Source organism: Drosophila montana, unplaced genomic scaffold (assembly GCF_035044405.1).
Source record: "Drosophila montana isolate Dmon_TW-CO22-7 unplaced genomic scaffold, ASM3504440v1 contig_1964_1, whole genome shotgun sequence".
In the NCBI taxonomy this organism is placed as follows: domain Eukaryota; kingdom Metazoa; phylum Arthropoda; class Insecta; order Diptera; family Drosophilidae; genus Drosophila; species Drosophila montana.
Genome location: NW_026996881.1, coordinates 342,713 through 357,443, shown reverse-complemented (window position 1 = coordinate 357,443; position 14,731 = coordinate 342,713). Strand labels below are relative to the sequence as shown.

The window sequence follows — 14,731 nt, the reverse complement described above, 5'->3', positions numbered from 1 at the left end:
GACTGCTATGCAATAAGGTCCCGTTTATGGTGATATGACACCACCGCTTTTCGGATTTAAAAATTAGCATACAATCCGCTGGCGAGGGTATTAAATAACAAATAATAATTAAAGCTGGCTCACAACCCGTACAATTTGCATAAATGCTTAAAATATATATATGTACTTTCCATTTCGCAGATTTTTATTAGCTTCTGCTAGAAAGCTGTTGGAAAACAATACAAATAGACCGGTTTCATTTCAAAACAAGGCGGAGGCATTTTAATAATGATGGATATGTAAGGGAAGTACATTAAAAGTGTTTTCGTAGCTGCCTGTTTGTAAGTAAATACATATTATATGCGTTTAATTCAATACAAATATGATTAAATGATTATCATCATAGAACTGGACTTAAATAGTCGCAGCTAGTGTTATTGATTAACAGAATTACTCCACACTTTAATTCAAATCTCTCCTCTTAACAGAATGTTAAAGTAGCCCATCCCTACTGTCTCTATCAGCTGTTTTGTTGTTTGGATATTTTTTGGACTGATAAGAAGCGACGCAATTAGGTTGTGCAAATAAAGGCGAAAAAAAGCTCAACATGAGCGGCAACATACACGGCATCAGTTGGTTTCCCAACTTCCCCGACAAGTTTGTCTCATGGGGCCAGGAAATCAATTTGTACGAAGTGCGTAGCAAGGACGACCTGGCAGCCCAGAAGAGCCGCCTGCCCTACATTCCCGTCAACTTTCTTTCGAACGAAACGCGCTATCAATACGCTCGATGCGTGGCCACCTCCTATCACAGTGACCAGCCAATTATCGCCGTTGGCCTGGCCGATGGCAAAATTGGCATTTGCAACTTTCGGGACACCTACGAGAGCAGTTGGGAGTACAGTAAGGCAGAATTTGAGACTCCTTTGTTGCATATGTTGTCTATCAACTTTATCCTCATCCCTTAAAGCGCCGCGGCAGCAGCGCATGTGCACCTGCCTGGCCTGGAATGAGTTGGATGCAAACATATTGGCCATTGGCCACGACCGACATCGCTCCGACTCCTGCATCACCATCTGGGACATTGAGCGCGGCGTGCCTAAGGAAACAGCTAATTTCTTTGGCATGGCCGAAGCAGCCAATTCTCTGTGCTGGGATCACAATCACCGCGTGCTCATAGCGGGCATGAGCCAGAAACTGATTAAGCTTTTCGATCTGCGACGTAAGTGAATTAAATAATCCAAGCTGGTATCGCTTTACTCTATTTGATACTCGCATCTTTCAGAGAGCAACGCCACCTGCCAGTCTATACAGACAAAGACGGTGCAGGGCTTGTCTGTGGCGCCCAATGGTAACTATCTGTGCAGCTATGTGGACTCGGTCATTATGCTGTGGGATCTGCGTGCCATTGAGCGACCGCTGCGCCAGATCCAGTCCTCGCGGAATCACATGCAGATTGGCTGGTGCCCAACGCGCACGTCTCTGCTGTCCTCGCTCCAGCGCGACTCGCCCTATATTACGCTCTACGACATACGTAGCGTGGACAACGAATCCAGCCGGGAGGTGTACCACGTAAAGCGGCAAATTAGTCCGTTCCCGGCCAAGTATCAGCACAGTGGTAAATTTGCCGCTGTCAATTGGCTGTCATGGCATCCGCGTGACTTCGAGCGGGCGCTGCTGCTGGCGGATGCGCTGAATATTCTAGATTTTCGGCTGCCTGCCAGCTTGCATACAGCGTACAGTAATCGGAGCAAGTTGCCGCTGCTCATGCAACGTCCGCTTTATGCGGCTGCCGCTGTTAGCTCGCCCACGGACAGCCAACAGCCGACGACGAGCAGTTGCAGTTCGAATAGTGCCGCCAGCTCTCTCAATGAGTACATCGTCGGGTCCTCCCTGAGCCTTGACTATCTGCAACGCGAGCTCTTCGAGGAGGATCTGTTGGAGGAGACGCGACAGCGAGCACTGCAGGACTACGGCATAAATCCCGAGAACAAACGATTTGCTGAACTACATCTGAGCCCGTATTTGCGCAATGTGTGGGCCACTCTAATCAATGTCTTCTGCGAGGAGCGCTTGGCGGGTTTAAAGGCCACGCTAGGCATCAATCTGGGCCACACCTCGGAGGCGTTGATGGCCAGTTCGCGCATTGAGTCGCAGCTGCTGCAGTGGCCCGATGGCATTAACAACTCCAACAAACTCATTTCCTATCGGTAAGTGATAAGCACAAAATGGCCACAGCAGCAACTAAAGTGATCTTTCGCCTCTTTTCTGCAGCAGCGAACAGCGGGATTTGGCCCTGCAGCTGTGCGGCTGGTCATTTGAGCACGAGCTGGACCGTTTCATAGATGAGCTTTATGCGAACAAGGAGTTCAGTCGGGCGGCGATGATCTGCGTGTTCCATCTGAAGGTGCTGACTGCCTGCAATATACTGTCTCGGGCGGCGGACAAGATGCGCGATCCGAGCATGTATCGGATAACGGCGATCGCGTTGTCCAGCTTCAATGCGGATCGCTGCAGCTCGACCTGGCGCAACCAGCGCTCCAGTGCCAACATGCAGATACAGGATCCGCACTTGAGGGCCATTTTCTCATTCCTAACAATGGAAGCGGACAATTTTGATGCGGTGCTCAGAGAGGAGGGCGTCTCGCTGGCAGATCGCGTGGCCTTCGCTTGCAAATATCTGTCCGAAACAAAGCTGACGGAGTATATCAAGCAGCGCATACAGCGCGCCATCGAATGCGGCGATCTCAACGGACTGCTGCTCACTGGCGAATCCTTAGATGGCATCAATATACTGCAGGCCTACATGGACGCCAGCTTTGATGTGCAAACAGTGGCTCTGGTGGCCATAAATTACTTCCGTAATGAGCATCAGGCGGACAATCGCATCCAGTACTGGATATCCAGCTATTTAGACTATCTGAACAGCTGGGGTCTGTGGGAGAAGCGGGCCGAGCTAGATATAAAAATAGAGAGCATGCGCGCCTCAGCGAGAAGCTCGCGTACCGTTTACCTATCGTGCAATTTCTGTGGAAAATCCGTGTCCAACGCGCTGCTCGATGAACCGCGTCCAAGAAGCACAAGCACCAGCACAAATCGCTTATCTTCCTGCCCCAGCTGCCGCAAGCCCTTGCCGCGCTGCTCGCTCTGCCTGATGCACATGGGCACCATCATGAATACAAGCGCCAGCGAGACTAGCTCCACAGAGCTACAGGGCAGCTGGCAAATGAAACCCTTTTCCAAGTGGTTCTCCTGGTGTCAGACGTGTCGCCACGGTGGCCACACAGAGCACATTTTGCAATGGTTCAAGTAAGTTTATCATAATACTTTTCCCCAAGCAGTTATTAATCGTTTCCCCCTTGCGTTTGCAGGCAGAATCCTGAATGTCCTGTGTCCTCCTGCAATTGTCGCTGCTTTGACATGGACGGCATCAAGCCGAATGCTTTGCGTGATATATCCTAGCTGCTGCCAGACTTTGAACTACAACACAAACAAACACCCACGCCATATGGTTCGCCTTAAACTGATAAGTGTTCATTGTACTTAGACCACGGCTGATGAGCCTGTAGCTTTAGTTTCTTATGACCTACAGCTTTTAGCTGCTCAATTGCATTTTTTACTAACCTAGATCAAAGGAAAACACACAAATACATAACGAAGCGAAACAGCCAAAGCACTTGGCGCCAATTTTAAAATTTAAATAATTCCATACGTTTGCAACACTCGCATGAAAGACTATTTACCTATCGGTTAGCTTATCGATAACTATATTTAATTCTGCTCGACGGATTGACGTAGTTGTTTAACTTACTTTAAAATATCGAATTGTACAGTTCTATTAATGTGCTATTTTATGCTACATTACCAAAATTATAAATCCGTTAATGGAAATATGCACTTGCAGCTTAAATTATTACATTTTAGGTTAATGTTCTTTAAAAACATATGGTTTTTGTTTTTGTGATAAACGAACTAAATATATGAACGAATATCACTCGGTTCATTCAGTTCAACGACTAGTTCGATTGAACAAATGCCGAATTCTGATACAATTCCATTTCACACGTTTTTATAAGTAGATCACAGTTGGTGTTAATTATACATTTATTGCTAAACTATTAACGTTGGGCTTCCAGTTAAATACTATTGTGATACAATCTATACGTTATCCAAATTAATTGTTCTGCCATTTTTTCACAAAGTGATAAAAACAAGTCCAAGTAAGAGTGCAGCCGTGCAACTTGGCGACAATCAGAAATATTACAATCAACGCATGCTTTATACGCATACCCTTCCAGCACTTTTACTATTGGCTCTTGTTTGGTTTCGGTTTCATTGATTTGTTTGTGTATGTGCGGGAGTTTATGAAATTCACGTTTTGCTGGTTTTAGTTAGAATTTTAAATCGTGAGTGCAGCACGCAAATTGAAAATGTTAATATCGCCGAGTTTTGCTCATGGACGCGCCTAGTCGAAAATACTTATAAGCTTATACGAATATTAATAATAGACCAGAAAGACCGCTTGATGTTCTCCAAATATAAAATACCTTGCAAACTTAAATGTCTGAAAATGACGTCGATAATTTGTTGTTTTTGAATTAGTTTTATTTTAGCAACACGCCGCGTTCAGCAACAATGCGAACTGCGAAAATTGAAACATTGCCAACAATTCCGGCATTATCAGCGCGTGACCCTTGAAAATGTTAAATTAATATATGGATTTTAAATGATGCTATCGTAATAACTCTTATCTGAAATTAATATTTTTATAACTTATCTTATTACGCATATGTCGCTATGTAGATAATAGCTTAATTGAGGCGACAACAACGCATGTTTGACTTTTCCGTTAGCATCCTTTTATTGAGCACTAAACTTAACTTAAAATGCAAACACTCAACGAAAGGCTTATTATGTCATTTAACTAAATTTAGCTTTTAGCACACACAGCTCACACACGTACATACGCGTTCAAAGCTCTCTGACAAAATGCGCTCTCACTCTCCATATTTTTGTCGCACGCTTTTAATTGCTTCTGTCATTCCCCAATCCTTACTTATGCCAAATCATATTTATGTTTACCAGTTGTTGCTCATAAATGAGCCGGCAAAGTAAACAATGAAAACAACAGGCAGCTTGTGCTTGTGTGCTCGCATGAAACAGAGCACGATTGAAAGAGGAAGACCGAGAGAGAGAGAGAGAGAATTGCCAAACAGCTGACGCCATTGAGCGCACGGCGTCTGCTGAGGCGAAATTTAAATTATTGCAACAGTTATCTATATTGAGCGACACGAGCCGGACAAGCAACTGCTTGCGCTTTGTCGATTTGTATTGTCTGCTCATTACTTAAATTAAAACGAAACGAAACGATTTCCAAGCAATCGAATAAAACGCACGGTTGAACTTAGGCAAACTACACGACACAAAACTAAACTCAATACTTAAATTCAATATCAAGGTCAGCGCAGCTTGCAAAAGAATTTGTATTTCATTCCAATTTTTTTTATTTTATCATTGACACATGATAAAAATGAAATGAAATGCTCGCAGCATATTTTTCCGGTGGACACACAGTTCTCAGTTAAAGCTGTTCAACCAGTCTCAGATAAAGCTCATGAACTGGTTCCACTTGTCGAAGGACAAGTTCAAAAACTCCAAGCGAAACGTGATTCAAGAAATAAGGTGTTGATTTGTTATGTTTAAATACGGTACACCGTGGTAATTACGTGATCCAATTAGGCTGGAAATGGAGCTATTACTTTCCCATTCTCACAAACATTGTGCTACACAATGTTCGAGCAATGCTAATCGAATTCTTTTAAATGTTCGTCATAGTCGCTGTATACATTTTGAGAATTCTTGTAATAAAAATCGTAGCCCTGTAAATACAATGATTTATTTCTGTGAGTTTGGGATTCAATTGTGTAGCGTAGTGTAAACGTGAACGCAAACGTCACAATTCTATTTGTTTTGCTGCTGTCATTTGTGTATATGTCTGCCAAAAATTATTAAAAATTTCATTTGTTTTGCAAATTTTCATTAACATTTTGTCGAATTGTTAGTGATAAGAAAATTATATAACAGACAATAGAGGGTCCAAAATGGCACGCTTCATCGAACAAACCAGCGCCTGTGTTTGAAGGGGGAGAAGCTCATTGTCGCGTCTTATTTTTTATTGATTCACTGAGCCGTAAATCACCAGACGGGCGGCCCGTGTGCATGCAATATTTCGTTAACATTTATCGTAAACCTTGAGAAAAGCTTTGCCTTACATTGATCTCTGCTTGTAGCTTGAAGTAAGCTGCCATCAACGCTGCAGCGCCCAACAAGCAAACCCGAAAAGAAAGATTAAAACAATTACAAACACACAAACCATCAAACAAAAATACAATCAAATACAGAATGTTGCGCAATACGCCTTTTGCCGGCACGCCCACCTACAAACTGCTACTGGGCTTTGGTCTCTGTTCACTGGGCAGCGCTATGCTCTACGCCTACTTCAAGACGCGCAATGACGACAAGGAGGAGGAGGCGGACAACAAGCGAAGGACAACTGAAGAAAGGCAACAGCAGCGACAAAAGCAACAGCAGAAGGAAATCTGCCTGAAGATTGTTGTGGACAATGACCATGTGCCGTTGATAATTGGACGCGGCGGCGCCAACATTAAACTAATTGAAGAAAGAACTGGGGCAAAGATAAGATTACGGTAAATATTTAATCTACGGATTAAAAAGAAGTAATGAAAGAAAAGACACTTTGGATGTGCAGAATAAACTGTATATCGTTAGTAATATATAATATTTAACCCCAGCGACAAGGACAATGCTCACAAATTCTGCGACATTAACGGCTTGCCAGATGCGGTCAAGGCGGCGCGTGTGATGCTTATCAAGGAGATTGAGCGTGCGCCCCTAGTCAAAATGGAGCTACAAGTGCCGCAGCGTCTGGCCAACAAGATCAATGGCCGTGGCGGCGAGATAATTCAGGACATTAGTCGTGCTTCGCTGGCCAAGCTCAGCGTAGATCCAAATGGACGCAATGGCAAGGCCAAGATCAGCATCGTTGGCAACCAGAGGCAGGTGAACATTGCCCGCAAGCTGCTCGACGATCAGATCGAGGAGGACGAACAGCTGCGTATCGCTGTCGACGAGGTGGAGCAGCATCGCGAGCCGCGCCGCTCCCCCAGTTACAGTCTTACATCTAGCATGTACTCGTCGCAGACATCGCTCAGCTCCCAGCCGCCCCGAGACAAACTGTTGGCCGCCCGCGGTGATGACAAGCCCATGGAGGTGTACGTCTCGGCCGTTGCCTCTCCCACAAAGTTCTGGGTGCAGTTGGTGGGACCGCAGTCCAAGAAGCTGGACGACATGGTCAAGGAAATGACCAGCTACTACAGCAGTGCCGAGAATCGTGCTAAGCATCAGCTCACGACACCATATGTGGGTCAAATTGTGGCCGCCGTGTTTAAGTTCGATGAGAAATGGTATCGCGCCGAGATTGTGGACATTATGCCTAATCAGTACAATCCGAATGAGATGGTCATCGATTTGTACTTTGTGGACTATGGTGACAGTGAATATATCTCGCCAGCGGATATTTGCGAGCTGCGCACCGATTTCCTAACACTAAGGTCAGTATATATACTAGATTATATTATGTATGTATTTTACATTATCTGCCCCTTTTAAAAACTTCCAGATTTCAAGCAGTTGAATGTTTCTTGGCAAACGTTAAGTCAACTATTACAGATGAGCCGAACACCTGGCAGAAGGCTTCAATATCCAAATTCGAGGAATTCACTGAGGGTATGTAATTGTTGATTTTCGAATTTAAAATCCTTATTAATTTACTCTCGATTTTAATAAACAGTTGCCCATTGGCGCAAGCTCATCGCTCGTGTTGTTACCTACAAGGAGCGTCCAAAAGTCACAAGTGCTGTCAACGCAGCCACAAGAGAAGGCACACCTCTGCCCGGTGTCGAGCTATTCGATCCCACTGAAGGCGGAGAGGTGAACATTGGCGATCTGCTGATAACGCAGGGCTTTGCGCTGCCGCTGGATGACGCATATCCAGTACGGTCGCGTTCCAGCTCGCCGTCGACTCAAAGCGATTCAACCATCGAGGAGCTGGGTGCCGCAAATACGCCACGTACGCCGCTTACCCCACGCTCCCCTATGTCCATGTCAATTACGAATGATGTAGAAAGCGTGGAGGACGCGCACTTTGCCGACCAGTTGCACCATTTGGGGCACAAGCTCAATGGCAATGATTTAACAACCCATATCAATCCAGTCAAATTAACTGCAGATGACTTTCAAAATAGAAATGTGCAGGCCAACAATGGCTCACACGGTGATGTGAACCGCTAGAATGGATTCTGGCCTCCTAATTCTCAAAGTTAGTCTAAGCTAAGCTCTCGCCTTATATATGTATGTTTTCTTAGTTCATTGGACACCAACTGTGAAAAGGCAGCTCCGTACTTCCTTCTTGACGTGTATATACTATTAAAAAGCGTAGTCTGTAAGTTATTTACAATTAGGTATTGAAGAAATTTCTTTAATTTATCACCCGCCAATTGGCTGTTTAATTATGGACATATCATGCGTATGAACAAAACACAATATTTTCTAAGCCAATGCAAGAGCAAAATACTTTATTTCTTGTTTATTTAATAGATATGCCATGTTACTTAGGCTGAAACCATACTCTCAGATAATTGGTAAAATAAGATTGTATTCGGCTATTTCATACAATGTACTGGATAGAATATCATGTATGTATGTAAAAATGATGTACATCAAACCCAAAATACAATTTACAAAAGATTGTTTACTTAAATCTATTGCAGTCTCAAATGTGTTTAGTATAAGCTATATATATTTAGATAAGTATATCGTTGGTAGTATTTATAGCGATCGGTGGCAGGTATATGGCACGTATCTGGCTACGCAGGCGTGCAATTTCCATGTCGTCACGCTCCATTTCCCGTATAAGCTGTGAGAACTGAACGAGACCCTCACGATTGCCTGGAAAGCCGTGCACCTTGATCACCTCCAGCTGGAGCTGCATTACCAAAGGGAAAACATGCTGCATCATAAGAATCATTTCTTTGCCAGCCGACGCTTTTGCTTCCGATAGTTTTTTTGAGTTCTCTGGCTGATTCACTGTACGTATTATGTCCATAAGTATTTGTTTTGCACTCTCATTATTAAAACTGTTTAGATAAGACATGTCTAACGAGTTATTCTTTTGTTTTTTTATTTAAACCAACTGCACAAACAAAATTTTTCTAACTATACACCCACAGTTGCCTTGCTCTTTGACATTCACCTAAAACTGGTCATTCACAATTTGGCGCAACAGCAGTGCTGATAAACACCAAAAGCCAGTCAACAGCTGTTATTCTGTCCACACTTCCAGTTAAATGCATCTTCAGCAGCAGAAGTGTATACGTTGACCTAAAAAAAACTACCATAATTAGTATTGATGTTATTGACTTACAAATGCAGCCTCAATTGTGGTGTAACAAATACTTCGACCGTGGCTTATGATTCAGTTCAGCGTGCGCGACGTTGATCAACACTAGACGAAAAATGTCACGTCGGAGAAACAGAAAAGACACAAAAAATATATTATAAAGCTCATTATGCGCAAGTATTTAAATAGATACAAAATAATATAAAATATGCAATTGTATATTTAGTATCTGCTTTTAATTAATTCGAAAAAATTGTCAACGTAAATTGTAGAGTTTTAACAAAGTAGATAAACAACAACGAAGGCGACGTAGATTGTGGTGCATCTCTTAGTGCAAAAAAAAAAACAAGTGGAATAAGTGTGACAAAAGTACAAAAAAAAAGTCGGCAGCATTTGCAGAACAATAATAATACAAAGTAACAACACAGACGCACACACGTAAACACACAGACACAAATACACATCAGCAAAGCGGAGGCAGGTGGCAGCTCAGTCAACAATTGTGCCACACATACAAAAAAAAATCACTAAGAATTATAAACACAATGAATCGCAGCGACGGCTTGGTTAGGCGCGCTGTCAAGCCACGCGAGAACGGAGCCGAGGGCGGTGGCGCTAGTGGGTTGAATGCGAATACACCGGATGACAATCAGGACGCGCTCGACAACAACAAGGATCAGGAGGATAACATTGATGATGGCGACTCAAAGGAGACACGACTTACGCTCATGGAGGAGGTGCTGCTGCTTGGCCTTAAGGATAAAGAGGTTCGTGCGTGCCTGCTGACTGATAAGAGGGCTTATCAGTTGCACACATATACCTGTTACCAATTATCGTTTATCTTTAATTAGTATAACTTGTGTACATATGCCTCAACGCTCTCAGTTTCATCTTTTTCGCACAGCAAAGTTTCCAACCGAAACGCAACATTTTAATAAGTAGCTTCCGTTATTGTTTTCTGTTTTGGCTACTTCTCGCTCTTTCCCTTATTCGCATTCAGCAGCCATTAGTTGGCTGCTCAATAAAGCTCAACCCTTGTTGCCTGCTTATTGCCTCATGTTGGGTTACTTCAAAGCGCATTGTCGTATTAATCATATTACCTTTTGTTTTCGTTGGTATTGTGCAATAAACTTTAAAGCTCAAACTCTGCGGCTGTTTTTAGTGTACACAATCGACGGAGAACGAGTTTAGCAGCAGTGCTGCTATCATAAACACGCTTTGGTCTCCTTCGCCGTTGATCTTCTCTCGCCTCACAGTGTGGCAAAACGAACTTGTGTTTGTGTCAAGTGAGAAAGTTGTGATTGCCAAGTGGCATAATTGAAATTAAACTCATATGTACATCACAACTTTTGATTAACTATTCAATTGCCCAAATGCTTCAAGTAAATAAGATTGCTCGCCCTTATTCAACTAGTTAGAAAGAAAAGCTTTCACTCTTATACGTTGAAAACTCAAATTCCAAGCCCTTGGATGCTGTGCCTAAAGTCAAAATTTTAAACAAGTTTTGGCAGGTATTTCACTCATTCAGCTGATTCGTTTTCTTTCTTTATTTGCATAATAACGACATACGCATAAATTTGGCACATGTTTGGTGATGCCTATGGCTCTATAGCCCATACGTGCCCGTATAGGGCATGCAAATAGTTCTCAATTCGCCTTCGCTCATGCAATCGCATTGTATTTTATTTGCCTTTGTGTTTTATCTTTCTCTATGCGTGCGTGTGAGTGAGTGTGTTTTGCTTCCAGACCCACGACACACCCCACAACACCATCCCCACCCCCACTCCCACCCATCAAGCAGTTGCCGCCTTGGTAGTTAAACGTGTCATTTTGAGTGTTTTGCTCTGATCGTTTTGTTCAACTCTAGAATGGATTCGTTCTTCTGCTGGTTCCATGGCCTTCTTATCAGTTCTATTTTTTCATTTAGCTAATTATTTGAGGAAGTGGTAGTTGCCTTCTGTTTGCTCCCTTCCCTATTTATATTTCTGTACTTATCGCACATAATGTCAACAACTAAATTGTTGCAGGCTTTTGAGTACAAATGATATGAAGAAAGAAGACAAAGTTGTGGCACTCGCTCACTCAGTGACTCATACACGTGCGCAATATATATATATATATATATATATATATATATATATATATCATATCAAATCGAATTACTTTTTCCAGTTCTGTAGCTCGTTAGCCGCCACTTATAGGCTGCGTAATACATTTCATTTCAGTTTAAACAATTCATTTGTTACAAATTCAACTGTTTAAACATAAAACAGTTGCCATCGGCAGCTGGAAAAGTCGGGAGTATTTTGGGCACATAACAACGTAGCCTACTTTCTACTCTGATATTCATTCGACATGAACATGTTTTATCTTACACTCAATTGACATTTTAAAAAAATCCTTCCAACTTAAATATAATAAGTATTTGCACATTATAAATATTTTATATCATATTTTAATTTGCATTGATAAAATGAAAAATGCTTTAAAACTTCTATTCAAAGAACTTATTAGTTTGTAATTTTATTGGTTAATGTAAAGGTACTAGGGAACTTTTTATAAAAAAAAAAAGTCTTGATTACTGCTTGAGCTTTCCAGTTTTTCCAAAGTTTGGAAATAAGCGTTTTATTTAGGCTTTAAAATCATCATCTTTATTAATTACTCTCACTTAATAATTATTATTGTAATTAACATGTAAAACCTTTTATATATATATTTGAATCAGGGTTACACATCCTTCTGGAATGATTGCATATCAAGCGGCTTACGCGGTTGCATTCTCATAGAGCTGGGCCTGCGCGGACGTGTGATGATCGAGAAGTCGGGCATGCGACGACGTGGCCTATGTACAAGGTGTCTAAGCGGAGCAGACTAAGGGTATTCGATCATAAGCAAAACTAATCTGTCATTGTTGCAGAAAACTGATATTGAAATCGGATCAGCAGACTGGCGATGTTTTGTTGGATGAGGCGCTGAAACACATTAAGGAGACAGATCCGCCAGAGACGGTCCAAAGTTGGATCGAATATCTGAGCGGTGAGTGTTTTGCTTGCAAGGCCTAAATACAAATTTTTCGCTAAACTTTGATGGTTTCAGGCGAAACTTGGAATCCATTGAAGTTGCGATATCAACTAAAAAATGTACGCGAGCGTCTGGCCAAGAACCTCGTGGAGAAAGGTGTGCTCACAACGGAAAAGCAAAACTTTCTGCTCTTTGACATGACGACACATCCGCTCAGCGACAATGTGGTGAAGTGTCGTCTGGTCAAGAAGGTTAGACTGGCTACATACCAAACATCAACTTCACTAACACAAATACATGCACTCATACTGGTATATGTATTACAGATTCAGGATTCGGTACTTTCGAAGTGGGTGAACGATGCACAGCGAATGGACAAGCGAATGCTGGCACTTATCTTTCTAGCGCATGCCAGTGATGTCATCGAGAACGCGTTTGCGCCACTCAACGACGATGACTACGAGGTGGCCATGAAACGAGTGCGCGAGCTACTCGATCTCGACTTTGAAACGGAGGCGGCCAAGCCGAATGCGAATGAAATACTTTGGGCTGTGTTTATGGCGTTTACGAAATAGGGCGGTTGCCTAACTACACACTCCTCCCCAAATCCGGCGACCACAACAGTTAGCAGCACATACACACACACACACTCACATACATACCTATACACATACCCATTAAAAAGTTGGCTGCTTGATTTCTTGGCGAAACGGGCGATTGCAACATGCCCGCTATTCGGATTTTCTTCAGCTAACTTTAAAATGACAGTGCGAAGCAAAAGCAGTCTATAGAAGCATATATATATATATATATATATATATATATATAAATATGTATATGTATATACATATCGCTGTAATAACTGATGAAAAATCATACGTTTATTTCGTTTTTATTTTATTTCGCAATTTATTTATGTAAACGAAATGCTAGCCAATAGTTGAATTTTATAAAGAATTGTATGCCGTATTATTCCATAAATTGTGTTCTGTGTAATTTGAAACTATTTCGGCATGCGAATAAACATTATATCAAAATTTCATCAGAGTCGTCGTTGCTTAAAAATTATAATAGTAACTAAGTTGTAAGCTGCAAAAAGAAAAAGATAAAATTAAAAAAACTAAATATTTTGAGCTGCGACAGGATTTTTGTAATTATATAAACTTAACACTAATTGTAAGAGCAAATTCTGATGCAACAACAAACATTTGTTTATAAACCTGCATACTGTGTGTTTACCTATGTTCCAATTTAATTAAAATTAAAAAAAAAATTCATTTGTAATCTGTATAAACAATTTATCTACACACACACACACACACGCAGAGACAGTGATTTGAGAAAGGGAGAGAGTGGGCATCATAGGCAATGTTTAATTAATTGTTACGAGTTTCGGGAACATTGAAATCGAAAACTTTTCTAAATATACAAAACGAAATAAAAAACAATCTACAAATTTATGTAAATGTAAAATGTGCACGTCAAATAATAATAATTCTAGATATTTAAAGGCCTAAAATAAAATAAATACCTATATATATTTACCCTTCTATTAGAGGTATCTTTTATTAACTACGTAGGACCAAGTTAATCTTATCTTAACTGTCTAGAACTTAAGACTCTCAGGCAAATTTCAGCATGAGTATGTTGGTTCCCGGTTGAAAAAACTCCCTGCCTCGAGATTCTGTTCGTGAACCTATTCTTCTACATCTATAATCCCAGGAACTGTTTCAAACTTGGGCTTGTCATGTATATTCAAAAATTGTAATGAAGCAATTTAATTTACAATTGCGCGTTCCACTCAAAATACTGCAATTAATTTTTGTTCATACAAATTGCGCGTTCAATTTGATCTGTACCCAAAATTGGCATCTATCAAATATGGTTAACAAAGGTTAGAACTTAAGTTCTTGATGTCATAGTTTTGGCTCTCTGTCAAAAGTTATATATTTAAAAAATAAGATATTTTCATGATGATGATAATGATTCATGCTGTTACCGATCCACATTTTTTATTAATTATGTGCAAAGTTTGAAGACAGTTAAAGTATAAGTAAAAGTTTTTTCTACGTGATATCTGATATTAAATACACATGTAGATAATGTTCGATAAAATTACTTGGACAATTTTTCAGTGATATAAGTGATATAATCGGTTGTTTTTAGCAAGTTCACTAAAATATTAGAAAAACATTGATGTTTTTAATTGGCAAGGATGAATAATATATTTGAAATCAGAAAGTTGATCGTGCAG

General features: G+C 41.2%; 4 protein-coding genes across 7 annotated transcripts; 3 read left to right on the top strand and 1 right to left on the bottom strand.

Annotated features, from left to right (window-relative positions):
- The first annotated feature begins 515 nt into the window (after positions 1-515).
- Positions 516-3,643, top strand: mio (GATOR complex protein mio). 2 transcript variants are annotated; one of them, XM_064679109.1, is made up of 5 exons: positions 516-881; positions 949-1,200; positions 1,264-2,188; positions 2,253-3,287; positions 3,350-3,643. In XM_064679109.1, the coding sequence occupies exons 1-5, from the start codon at positions 587-589 to the stop codon at positions 3,438-3,440; spliced, it is 2,598 nt and encodes an 865-aa protein (XP_064535179.1). In that variant the 5' UTR covers positions 516-586; the 3' UTR covers positions 3,441-3,643. The 2 variants fall into 2 exon arrangements, with proteins under 2 accessions (XP_064535179.1, XP_064535180.1); XM_064679110.1 differs by having other exon boundaries at positions 2,253-3,291; positions 3,354-3,643.
- A 421-nt stretch (positions 3,644-4,064) lies between these two features.
- On the top strand, positions 4,065-8,517 carry papi. 2 transcript variants are annotated; one of them, XM_064679063.1, is made up of 5 exons: positions 4,065-4,198; positions 6,269-6,685; positions 6,791-7,609; positions 7,678-7,784; positions 7,849-8,517. In XM_064679063.1, exons 2-5 carry the CDS (start codon positions 6,381-6,383, stop codon positions 8,346-8,348), a joined length of 1,731 nt encoding a protein of 576 aa, XP_064535133.1. In that variant the 5' UTR covers positions 4,065-4,198; positions 6,269-6,380; the 3' UTR covers positions 8,349-8,517. The 2 variants fall into 2 exon arrangements, with proteins under 2 accessions (XP_064535133.1, XP_064535132.1); XM_064679062.1 differs by lacking the exon at positions 4,065-4,198 and having other exon boundaries at positions 5,966-6,685.
- Positions 8,518-8,763: 246 nt separating this feature from the next.
- Positions 8,764-9,306, bottom strand: LOC135426079 (protein C10). Its single transcript, XM_064679066.1, has one exon. The coding sequence runs from the start codon at positions 9,208-9,210 to the stop codon at positions 8,860-8,862; it is 351 nt and encodes a 116-aa protein (XP_064535136.1). The 5' UTR covers positions 9,211-9,306; the 3' UTR covers positions 8,764-8,859.
- Positions 9,307-9,443: 137 nt separating this feature from the next.
- sau (Golgi phosphoprotein 3 homolog sauron) lies at positions 9,444-14,029 on the top strand. Of its 2 annotated transcripts, none has more exons than XM_064679064.1 (5): positions 9,444-10,223; positions 12,182-12,309; positions 12,374-12,492; positions 12,553-12,728; positions 12,804-14,029. In XM_064679064.1, the coding sequence occupies exons 1-5, from the start codon at positions 10,002-10,004 to the stop codon at positions 13,050-13,052; spliced, it is 894 nt and encodes a 297-aa protein (XP_064535134.1). In that variant the 5' UTR covers positions 9,444-10,001; the 3' UTR covers positions 13,053-14,029. The 2 variants fall into 2 exon arrangements, with proteins under 2 accessions (XP_064535134.1, XP_064535135.1); XM_064679065.1 differs by lacking the exon at positions 9,444-10,223 and adding an exon at positions 10,815-10,838.
- The last annotated feature ends 702 nt before the right edge of the window (positions 14,030-14,731 follow it).